This window comes from Heptranchias perlo, chromosome 8 (genome assembly GCF_035084215.1).
Source record: "Heptranchias perlo isolate sHepPer1 chromosome 8, sHepPer1.hap1, whole genome shotgun sequence".
In the NCBI taxonomy this organism is placed as follows: domain Eukaryota; kingdom Metazoa; phylum Chordata; class Chondrichthyes; order Hexanchiformes; family Hexanchidae; genus Heptranchias; species Heptranchias perlo.
In genome coordinates this window covers 59,606,574-59,619,286 of record NC_090332.1, presented here as the reverse complement: position 1 = coordinate 59,619,286, position 12,713 = coordinate 59,606,574, and the positions used below count along the sequence as shown (strand labels likewise).

The following is a 12,713-nucleotide window of genomic DNA, read 5'->3' as shown; positions in this document are numbered from 1 at the left end:
TCATGAATGGTTTTGATAGCGTAAATAAGGAGAAACTGTTTCCATTGGCAGAATGGTCGGCAACCAGAGGACATAGATTTAAGACGATTGGCAAAAGAACCAGAGATGATATGAGGAAACTTTTTTTAACGCAGGGAGTTATTATGATCTGGAATGCATTGCCTAAAAGGGTGGTGGAGGCCGATTCAATCGTAACTTTCAAAAAGGAATTGGATAAATACTTGAAGGGAAAGTATTTGGGGGAAGAGCAGAGAGTGGGACTAATTGGATAGCTCTTTCAACGAGCTGTCATGGGAACAATGGGCTAAATGGCGGCCTCCTGTGCTGTAGCATAGTATGATACCGTGATTAAAGTATGGCTGAGTCAGTTCTACGATTCTGATTAGCTGGCCAACAGACATTCATGCCTGATACAGATCTTTTAAGGTTTTAAATTCTGAATTGTTAAAATAGTCAACATAAATCAACAGGATAAATTCACATTTTTAACAGAATAAAGCAGCAAAACTGTGGAAGACCAACTAGGTTTTCCATGAATAAGGAGTCTCAGGTTAAAGGGAAAGAATAATGTATAGGAAGATGCTTTTAATGTGAAGCTCACAGCAATAACCAACATTAGATTAGGGAATGAACTGGCTCCCAATTGGCATTGAGGAACAAAAGAAACACTGATCCCTATTTCATCAGAAGACACGTGTGTTTGATTGCTGAGCACAAACCAGCCCCTCAACACAACATAAAATGTTGGATGTTCTCAAGGAGGCTTAAAACACAATTTCTCCTGTGCAGAGGATATTATGTATGACTATAAATATTTTGTATTGAAAGTAATTCTCTTGTATGATATCCTTCTTTAAAGAACTTGCTCTCACTTCCTAGTTTAAATAGCTCTTCTTTCCCTATTGCCAAGTAATAGCTACTGGATCATTCACTTAGCTTCAATGTAATTTATTCTGTTTTCTAGTATATTTAAAAGTGCATATAATTAACAAAGTTCATCTTGTCATTCTTAGTAATCTACAAAACCAGCTTGCTCCATCTTCAGCCCAGACAAATGACTATTTACCTACCAGAAGTACGCAAGCTCTCAATGGACTTCATCAACATGTCTATATTCAATCCCAATGTTTTCAGTGAAGATGAGGATGATCTTGCAGGTGAGTCTGTACCTATGTTCAGGTGAAGGTAATTTTATCAGTCTAAAAAGAAAAGTCAAGGCTGTAGAGCAAAGTAGCGATTTGGGTAAAAACAAGCCGTGTGTGTCAGGAAGGGCCAGAGAGTTTAACAAAGGTAATAGGGCATTAGTGGCTACAGTCACATCAGGGGGAAAAAAAAGTTAAAATCAAAGGCGCTGTATCTGAATGTCCGAAGCATGTGTAACAAGATAGATGAATTAATGGCACGAATAGAGATAAATGGGTTTGATCTAGTAGCCATTACTGAGACGTGATTGGGAACTAAATATTCCAGGGTACTTGATTTTTAGAAAAGGTAGGCAAAATGGAAATTGGTTGGGGGGTGGGGGTAACCCTGATAATAAAGGAAGAGATAGAGGCAATAGTGAGAAAGGATCTTAGCTCAGAAAATCAGGATGTAGAATCAGTATGGATGGAGTTAAAAAAATAACAAGGGGCAGAAAACACTGGTGGGAATAGTTTACAGGATCCCTAACAGTAGTTATAGTGTTGGACAGAGTATAAATCAGGAAATTAGAGGAGCATGTAACAAGGGTAATGAAATAATCATGCATGACTTTCATCTTCATATAGACTGGGCAAACCAAATTGGCAAAAGTAGTTTGTAGGTCGATTTCATGGAATGCATCCGAGACGGTTCCTCGACTTATTGTTTTAGAAAACTAACTAGGGAACCAGGCTATTTTAAATCTTGTATTATGTAATGAGACAGGAATAATTAGTAATCTTATAATAAAGTATCCTCTGGGGAAGAGTGATCATAATATGATGGAATTTCATATTGAGTTTGAGAGTGATGTCGTTAAGTCTGAAACTAGAGTCTTAAATTTAAACAAGATAGGTATGAGCCGCAAGTTGGCTAAGGTAGATTGGGAAATTAGATTAAAAGATATGATGGTGGATAAACAATGGCGAACATTTAAAGAAATAGCTCATTATTCCCAACGAATATACATACCCTTGAGGAATAAAAACTCCACAGGAAAAGTGATTCAACAATGGCTAACTAGAGAAGTTAAGGATAGTATTAGATTAAAAGAGGCTTACAATGTTGGCAAAAATGGTAAGCCTGAGGATTGGGAGGAATTTATAAATCAGCAAAGGATAACCAAGAAATTGATAGAGGGAGAAAATTGAATGAAAATAAACTGCAAGAAATATAAAAACAGATTGTAAGAGCTACTACAAGTACATAGCAAATGTAAGTAAACGTGGGTCACTTAGAGGCAGAGACAGGAGAAATTATAATGGGGAATAAGGAAATGGCAGAGACGCTAAACAAATATTTTATATCTGTCTTCACAGTAGAAGTCACAAAAAAAGTACCTGAAATAGTGGGGAACCAAGGGTCTAATGAGAGGGAGGAACTTAAAATAATTAAGATTAGTAAAGAAAAAATTTTAGAAAAATTAACGGGACAAAAGCCGACAAATCCTCTGGACCTGATGGCCTACATCCTAGGGTTTTAAAAGAGGTGGATGCATTGGTTTCAATCTTCTAGAATTCCCTAGATTCTAGAACAGTCCCCGTGGAATGGAAGGTAGCAAATGTAACCACACTATTCAAGAAAGGAGGGAGAGAGAAAACAGGGAGCTATAGGCTAGTTAGCCTGACATCAGTAGTAGGGGAAATGCTAGAATCTGTTATTAGGGACGTAGTAACAGGGCGCTTAGAAAATCATATTATTAGGCAGAGTCAACACTGTTTTATGAAAGGGAAATCATGTTTGACAAATCTATTAGTTTTTTGAGGATGTAACTAGCAGGGTAGATGAGGAGGAACGAGTGGATGTATTATATTTGGATTTTCAAAAGGCATTCGATAAGGTGCCTCATAAGAGGTTGTTACACAAGATTAAGACTCATGGGATTGGAGGTAATATATTAGCATGGATTGAGGATTGGTTATCGGACAGAAAATAGAGATTAGGAATGAACAGGTCATTTTCGAGTTGGTAGGTTGTAACTAGTAGGGTGCCGCAGGGATCGGTGCTTGGGTCTCAGCTATTTACAATCTATGTTAATGATTTAGATGAAGGGACCGAGTGTAATGTATTCAAGTTTGCTGGCGATACAAAGCTAGGTGGGAGCATAAGCTGTGGGGAGGACACAATGAGTCTGCAAAGGGATAGCGACAGGTTAAGTGAGTGAGCAAGAAGGTGGCAGGTGGAGTATAATGTGGGGAAATGTGAGGTTATTTGATTTGGTAAGAAAAATAGAAAAACAAAATATTTTTTAAATGGTGACAAACTATTAAATGTTGCTGTTCAGAGGGATTTAGGTGTCCTTGTACATGAAACACAGAAAGTTAACATGCAGGTACAGCAAACAATTAGGAGGGCTAATGGTATGTTAGCCTTTATTGGAAGGGGGTTGGAGTACAAGAGTAAGGAACTCTTGCTGCAATTATACAGGGCTTTGGTGAGACCACACCTGTGTACAGTTTTGGTCGTCTTATCTAAGGAAGGATATACTTGCCTTAGAGGCACCGCAACGAAAGTTCACTAGATTGATTCCTGGGATGAGAGGTTTGGCCAAGAGGAGAGATTAAGTAGAATGGGTCTATATTCTCTGGAGATTAGAAGAATGAGAGGTGATCTCATTGAAACATAAGATTCTAAGAGGGCTTGACAGGTTAGATGCTGAGAGGATGTTTCCCCTGGCTGGAGAGTCTAGAACTAGGGGACATAGTCTCAGGATAAGGGATGGGACATTTAGGACTGAGATGGGGAGGAATTTCTTCACTCAGAGGGTCATGATTATATGGAATTCTCTACCCCAGAGGGCTGTGGATGCTCAGTTGTGGAATGTATTCAAGACTGAGATCGATAAATTTTTGGACTTAATAAGGGAATCAAGGGATATGGGGATCGGGCGGGAAAATGGAGTTGAGGTCGAAAATCAGCCATTATCTTATTGAATGGCGGAGCAGGCTCGAGGGGCGGTTTGGCCTACTCCTGCTCCTATTTCTTACGTTCTTATGTTCATATAAAATGTGTTTACACTAAGATGAGTGTAAGTAATTGGGGGGCTCAACCTATTTTATCCCTTGAGTATTTTGGTGACGATTTCACAGATCTGAAAGTCTGCTGGTGATCCCATATTGAGCTCCTTAAATGTTGGACTGTTGTACAGGCAATTGTTCTTTGCCTCCTTTTGCCGTACATACACAATAATGACCTAGGTAATTTTCCTTCACTATACTGGCTGAGGTGAACTTCCTTTGCTGAATTACTAGAACTAGCAACCTAATTCCTATAGCACTTGACACATATAGAGATAGAGACGTCTTTAAACTTTTCCAACTGGAAGGAAAGTTCTTGTTTCAGAATCATTCAGCTTTATTATGGCAATGGGTCTGAATTTCAGCAAATGCAACTAGGCTTTGGGATTGATGATGTCCATATTCATGGTTCTTGATGTTAAACTATTCATTAGGCAGTTACAGTTGAACCTTTGAACTCGATTATCTGTAAAGCACTCTTTAATTTCCCAAAAGATAAAAATTGCTGAAAAGTTAGAAGTTATCTTACAGTAGTTGTGCCAAGTGGGGAGAATATACATGTAAATTAAAATTGTAGATGCCACCACAGTGTCTCACTTTGATGATTGATATTTCCCTGAGCAGTTGTGGCGCTCATCAAGGAGCTAGTGTGTGGATCCAACCACAGTTAAGTGAGCATGTAAGCAAATTGGCACTGAGTGTTGTGTGGCTGGAGCTTCAATGTTTTCAGGTGCAGATACCCAATCAAGTAGTAAATCTATAGATGAATGATACTTCTGTGGAGCACGTCAACAAGTGATGATTTGGCCCTGCTCTCTGTGTCGACATGCACTTCAGATCTGGCGCTTAATCTGTACAACATCTAGCAGACATCTGACACAAGGGCCACTGTCCATTCATATGAGTAGATTCTTCATTTTGTTATCTTAAAATGGATATGTTGGCCACCTTTCAGAACTGAGACTACACATTCTGTTAACGGACTCACTTTTTTTATGATACTATCTGAACTTTGAATTCAGTGTTCCAGTGTTTAGTTTTTCTCCATCTTTTGGACAATGGCTTATTCATGTGTACATGTAGTTCGCATTTCATTCAAAAAATGTTAAAGACCTTGTGTATGATAAATAGTCTTACAACACTTATTTTTGGTGTGGTATTTCACATTCTTTGAAACTTGTTTGTTTCTTTCAAATACCAAACTCCCAACCTTGCTTCCCCCTCTCTGATGTTTATTCTTTTGAATTTGTGTTTAATTCAGTAAATTAATCCTCATTGTGTATGACTGTTTACTCTTCCTTCTATGTTTTGCTGGATATGTGGTGCTCCAAAAGACAATAGGGGAGGAGTTACATATGTAAGACTAAAAGGGTCATATCTTAAGGGATTCAGTGGAGCAGTTGGTTGGCATACTCTCCTTTCATCTCTTGTGTCCTGGCTTAAAATTTAGTTCTGACCACTGGGACTAAAGTTCTGCCCCGCCCCCCTCTTAAGGAAGCTTCCACAGTTTGAAGCAAACTGCTATCTCATTGAAGGGTACTACTTGTAGATGATTTGAAGCTACTTTATGCAGGTTGCTGAATTTGAAATTACAGTGTTGTGCACATGCACATTAGACTAAGTTCTGTTGTTTATGTAGTAAGAACTACCTTGGCTAACTGGAATTATATTTACTTTTATATGATTATGGAGAGATTGATGTTGCAACCATCCTTTTCAGCTCTTATAGCTCTCTAAGCCCAATTTCAAACAACATGTGACAAGCTAATAAAATAATTGTGGGCTCAGCAGCAATTCCATAGCAGGGATGTGATCAGTTTTACAGAGCTGCCAATATACAATAGATATAGTCTGAGATCAGCAATCTATTCCTCCACTGACCAAAACAGAATAAAATCAGGCCTATCTTTCTTCCTCCTATGGCTTCTTCCTTTTGAACTAGCTCCTTTCTCCTGCTCACGTTACTCATTTTGCTCCTACATTTTCTCCACAGTACTCCACACCTGTCATTTTATTTGTCTTTCTTCACTTCCCTGCTTTTTTATGACTCTTTTGCTGCCCTGTTCTGCTTGTGGCTTCTTATACTGAGCTGCCGTTGAGATATATTTGCATCCCACACAGCACAGTGACTATGTGACAAACATAAATATATCAAATGTGAACCATTTTGTGAATATAACACTCCAGTAGTCAGTGTGATATGACATTTTGGCTTCACTTAAGCATCCTCTACACATAGTGGGAGTAAAGCCTAGCTCAGTTAGTTCTGAAAAAATTGCATGCTTAGCATAGACGGGAAACATGACATTGTAGATATGCACTGCTGGATGTTGTCTCCTACTCCTGTGTTGTATAAATTGAAGGACCTGCACCATTGCACCAATTAATTTTTCCTCAGCTAAAAGGTTTTGTTCTGTATCATACTACATCTCTTGTTAGTTTATATTAGATTGTCATTGTTTGCTCAAGTGTATTCCATTTCCAAACCAGATAGTTGGGAATATGTAAACATCACACTCCAGCCACCAAAGAACTTTGTTTTTGACATAATTTCTGAGAAAAGGCATAAATACAAATGAAGAGAGACCATCTAGGACAGCTATCCCTCATTGAATATGCTGATATATCTGGTTTATTTGTATTGGTCAACACTGCCACAGTAACCATGAGGTTATAGAGGTAAAGCTGGCTGAAGCTTTTTTAAAAAATTATTTATCCTAGCTATAGGAAATCATGAAGCGTAAAACATGGATATCTCCCTATTTTCTCATAACTCGGTCAGTTGACAAATCTACTTGCAAGTATTTAATCAGATTAGGATGGCCACTGAGCTGCCCGGGTAGAGTTTGTGCACCTAAGCCATACAATTATAGGCAGCCATTATAATGGATCGTAGTTCCCTTTGCATTCAGCTCCACATCAAAGGTAAAATGCAGACTGCCAAGTCATAGCTGCCTTGGATTTGGGGGCAAGATGAATGCCTTTTGGCATTTTGCCTTGTAGAATGGCGTGGCTACATCTACCGTGGGAGTTCCAGCTGCAACTATCCTCTGATGGGAAGAGTATTTTTCACGCACAGGTCAAGAAACTCTTAGAAGTTAGTAAGCATCAGCAGAACTTACAACAATATTGGCAGTGTCTCTGAAACGCGGTACTTACCAAGAGCTCTCCTTACTCAACAAACAAGCTGCAACAGAATCCGTACAGCAACAGCCCTTTTGTAGCATCAGCCATGTTTTTCAATGGATCCAGGGCAGGATCCATGCTAAGAGACTCGTACCATAGCTCTTCCCAAACCTCACAATAGTGACTCACTGGTCACCCCCATCCACCTGAAACCTTGTTGAGGTTCCGCCTACGGAAGTTTGAGGCGAATTGGGGAAGAGTTGCTATTGATGCTTGATTTGTAGAGATTGTCACAGAGGGCTAGCCCCTAGACTTTACAAGCATGCCTCTAGAATTCTGAGGAGAAGCCGACCTGCATTATTATCTGTTGAGATTGACAAGTTGTTGGCTTCAGACAATTCAAAAAGTTTAACCCAAGCAAAAGAAAATAAGCTTCTACTCTAGCTATTTTGTAGTCCCTCAGAAAAGACATGGGACTCTGCTGAGTATTAGGCTTTAAACAGTTTCCTCAAGGTGGTCTCACTACTTCAAATTACTCAAGCATTATATCAAAGGGACCAGTTGTCTGCCGTAGATCTAAAAGGTTCCAACCTCCATATTGCCATACAGGAGTGTTATTGAAATGTTAAACTTCAACGGTCAAAGCTGACAAACTATCAGGACAAGAAACCCTCCTCGGCACACAAGGTTTTTACAAAATGCCTGCCTGTAGTTGAAGTTCACCAGGCTGCAGCATTTCCATATTTACCCACTGGATGGTTTGCTCGTCAGAGCCCTTGTCTGGAATCTGGTCGCTCAGTACAGTTCATGAGCTAGCCATCATAGTCTATTATGAGAAGTCTTATTTACAGTCCATGTAGTCTAGTGTTCTTGACATTTATTCCTAATTTTCCAGCAGAAAGGAAAGTCTTACTACCTCTGGATGGGTTCACTGTACTCAAGGACTTGATATCACCCTGTTCACAACCAAGTGGGATCATGGATTGCAGTGAAAAACTATCTGTGACTACTCAGTCTGTTGGCAGCAGCCATATTTGCAACATCTATTTATTTGAGGCCGTTTCAGCTGAACCTACTCAGCCAGTGGTCTCTCCAGAGAGCATCGCTGCGTCTGCCAGCAAAGATTGGCCAAACCTTCATACTGCATCTTACATGGTGATCACAAGAGAACGGTATTTTGCTGGAGACTAGCTAATTACTACCTCTTTTTCCCCTCTGAGTCCACTAGGGTGATGGATGTGCCCCTGTCAGGATTGGACCTGGAATTGGGCAAATAAGCAACAAAAGGCTACATGGTATATCAACCAATTGAAATTAAGGGTGGTGAAGCTGGCCATGGAGATTTTCCAGAATTTATTACAGACTGTTGAGCAGACGCACTTGTCTCATGAGCTATGCTCACCCATGGGTGGTAGAATAAATTTTCAAGATTTGAGATTTCCCTGGACAAAAACCCCAGCTCCTATATTTCTGTTGAAGGACAGAGATCACTTTCCTTTTCCTAGACAAGTAGCTTTTTGTATGTATTTCCTAAGATTACCCTGATCCCACGTGTAATGCAAGCAGGAAGGATAAAAATTTAATCTTAATATCTGATTACAAATCATGGTTCTTGGACAGGATCCCACCGCCCTGCTAGAGAGATCTCCTCACCTTAGATGTAATATTACCTCCGAACCTAGAAACGTTTCGATCGACAGGCCTGGCTATTGAAAAACTAATGGCCGTTAGAACACTGTTGGTGGCGGACACCTTGATTAGTTCTCAGAGAATCTAATTGGATTTATACTTATACAACTTAAAACGCAAAGTGGAGAATGTTTGCACTAAGGTGTTCTATAGTCAGTTGGTCCTGTCTCATGTACTGTCACTCACACTCTGGATCACCTTCAGCACTCGCTTGAAGTTGATTTAAAACCCTGTTCTATTTGAGTTCATATTGTGGCTATTTCAGATTTTTCATGATCCATTTACGTGAGACTTGATTCATTGGTGGAGCATTTGTTGGTGTCCCATTTTATGCACATCATTTGACATTGGGCTCAAATAGGAATCACTGCTTCCCAAATAAGTTGGAGATTTTTCATAGATTAATTTGAACCTTTCCGATGGAATGATTTTACATTTCTTGTTGAAATCTTCGTTGTTGTTATCTTCAGTTTTGGCTTGCAGAGTTTAAGGAACTGCTAGCCGTTATTGTAGATAAGTCTTATTTGATTTAACGTGCTGTGCAGACGGTCTTTGGGACTCATCCCATGTTCCTATCAATAGATGCTTCTCAGTTTTATTTTGACCACAAAATTGTCCTGCCATTTATCTGCTGCCACACCACTTGGAGGTAAATATATCACTTCCACTGTATAAATGCTTGTAGAGCCTCAGGTTTTTATGCATCTCTCTTGAAGCAGTTTTGGAGATCTTAAGTTATTTGTTCACTGTGTTATAAATATCCCAGTTAGATTGGTGATTAAGTCACTGGTGGTTGAGTGCATTGTGCACTGTACTATCTTGCAGGAGAAAAAGCACAGGAAAGGTGCTTTGTGGTTGGATCCTGGGTATCTTCTAATCAATATCTGATTGCAGAGCTGCCAAATGGAATAATGACTGCATAAGTATTACTGCCTGGATTTGACTGCTGCATTTGATATCTTTGGCAGATGTGTCCTGGCAGCTGGTGGTTTGGCTCCTCTTCAGGGTACCGATCCTCTTAAACTGTACTACTTTGGTATGCTCCTATTATGCCAAATAGTTTCGGGTCAAAACGGACTGGTATAATAGTGCAGTTACTGCGGCCTCATTCATTGTGGGGATAAGGAACCACATGAACTATTGCCAAACTATAACGTGGTGATGTTATTTTGTCTGCACTAGCATATGGTTTTTCCAGAACCAGTCAAGCTAAATTCTACTCCTACAGTGTGGAGGATATACATCATTCAAAGAATTAAAATGGGAAATTAAAGTAGGAAATCCCTTTTTATACAACTCTTGAACTTGATCAAAAATAACACACTTTACAACTTTGTTATACATACAATGTGCATTCAGGACTACATGTGTATGCATATAGGCACCAACGATATAGGTAAAAAAACAGGATGAGGTCCTACAAGTTGAATTTAGGGAGTTAGGAGTTAAACTAAAGAGTAGGACCTCAAAGGTAGTAATCTCAGGATTGCTACCAGTGCCACGGGCTAGTCAGAGTAGGAATGACAGGATAGCTAGGATGAATACGTGGCTTGAGAGATGGTGCAAGAGGGAGGGATTCAAATTCCTGGGCCATTGGAACCGGTTCTGGGGGAGGTGGGACCAGTACAAATTGGATGGTCTGCATCTGGGCAGGACTGGAACCAATGTCCTAGGGGGAGTGTTTGCTAGTGCTGTTGGGGAGGGTTTAAACTAATGTGGCAGGGGGATGGGAACCGATGCAGGAAGTCAGTGGGAAATAAAGTGGTGACAGAAACAAAAGGCAGTAAGGGAGAGTGTACAGAACATGACCGGACAGATGGTCTGAGAAAGTAGGGCAAAGACCAAGGGAAGTCCAGATTAAACTGCATTTATTTCAATGCAAGAAGTCTGATGGGCAAGGCAGATGAACTCAGGGCATGGATGGGTACATGGGACTGGGATGTTATAGCTATTACTGAAACATGGCTAAGGGAGGGGCAGGACTGGCAGCTCAATGTTCCAGGGTACAGATGCTACAGGAAAGATAGAGCAGGAGGTAAGAGAGGAGGAGGAGTTGCGTTCTTGATTAGGGAGAACATCACGGCAGTAGTGAGAGCGGATATATCCGTGGGTTCGCCCACTGAGTCTATATGGGTAGAACTGAAAAATAAGAAGGGAGAGATCACTTTGATAGGATTGTACTACAGACCCCCAAATAGTCAACGGGAAATTGAGGAGCAAATATGTAAGGAGATTACAGACAGCTGCAAGAAAAATAGGGTGGTAATAGTAGGGGACTTTAACTTTCCCAACATTGACTGGGACAGCCATAGCATTGGGGGCTTGGATGGAGAGAAATTTGTTGAGTGTATTCAGGAGGAATTTCTCATTCAGTATGTGGATGGCCCGACTAGAGAGGGGGCAAAACTTGACCTCCTCTTGGGAAATAAGGAAGGGCAGGTGACAGAAGTGTTAGTGAGGGATCACTTTGGGACCAGTGATCATAATTCCATTAGTTTTAAGATAGCTATGGAGAATGATAGGTCTGGCCCAAAAGTTAAAATTCTAAATTGGGGAAAGGCCAATTTTGATGGTATTAGACAGGAACTTTCAGAAGTTGATTGGGAGAGTCTGTTGGCAGGCAAAGGGACGTCTGGTAAGTGGGAGGCTTTCAAAAGTGTGTTAACCAGGGTTCAGGGTAAGCACATTCCTTATAAAGTGAAGGGCAAGGCTGGTAGAAGTAGGGAACCTTGGATGACTCGGGAGATTGAGGCCCTAGTCAAAAAGAAGGAGGCATATGACATGCATAGGCAGCTGGGATCAAGTGGATCCCTTGAAGAGTATAGAGATTGCCGGAGTAGAGTTAAGAGAGAAATCAGGAGGGCAAAAAGGGGACATGAGATTGCTTTGGCAGATAAGGCAAAGGAGAATCCAAAGAGCTTCTACAAATACATAAAGGGCAAAAGAGTAACTAGGGAGAGAGTAGGGCCTCTTAAGGATCAACAAGGTCATCTATGTGCGGAACCACAAGAGATGGGTGAGATCCTGAATGAATATTTCACATTGGTATTTACGGTTGAGAAAGGCATGGATGTTAGGGAACTTGGGGAAATAAATAGTGATGTCTTGAGGAGTGTACATATTACAGAGAGGGAGGTGCTGGAAGTCTTAACGCGCATCAAGGTAGATAAATCTCCGGGACCTGATGAAATGTATCCCAGGAGGTTAGGGAGGAAATTGCGGGTCCACTAGCAGAGATATTTGAATCATCGACAGCTACAGGTGAGGTGCCTGAAGATTGGAGGGTAGCAAATGTTGTGCCTTTGTTTAAGAAGGGCGGCAGGGAAAAGCCTGGGAACTACAGACCGGTGAGCCTAACATCTGTAGTGGGTAAGTTGTTAGAGGGTATTCTGAGGGACAGGATCTACAGGCATTTGGAGAGGCAGGGACTGATTAGGAACAGTCAGCATGGTTTTGTGAGAGGAAAATCATGTCTCACGAATTTGATTGAGTTTTTTGAAGGGGTAACCAAGAAGATAGATGAGGGCTGTGCAGTAGACGTGGTCTACATGGACTTTAGCAAAGCCTTTGACAAGGTACCGCATGGTAGGTTGTTACATAAGGTTATATCTCACGGAATCCAAGGTGAGGTAGCCAATTGGATACAAAATTGGCTTGACGACAGAAGACAGAGGGTGGTTGTGGAGGGTTGTTTTTCAA

At 40.6% G+C, this 12,713-nt stretch overlaps 1 protein-coding gene across 1 annotated transcript in view; it reads left to right on the top strand.

The window, feature by feature from the left end:
• tulp4a (TUB like protein 4a) overlaps positions 1–12,713 on the top strand; it is a 214,766-nt gene that overhangs the window by 191,640 nt on the left and 10,413 nt on the right. Inside the window, exon 12 of the mRNA XM_067989152.1 lies at positions 1,014–1,157. Coding sequence (XP_067845253.1) covers positions 1,014–1,157 — 144 coding nt within the window. The remainder of the gene's footprint in view (positions 1–1,013; positions 1,158–12,713) is intronic.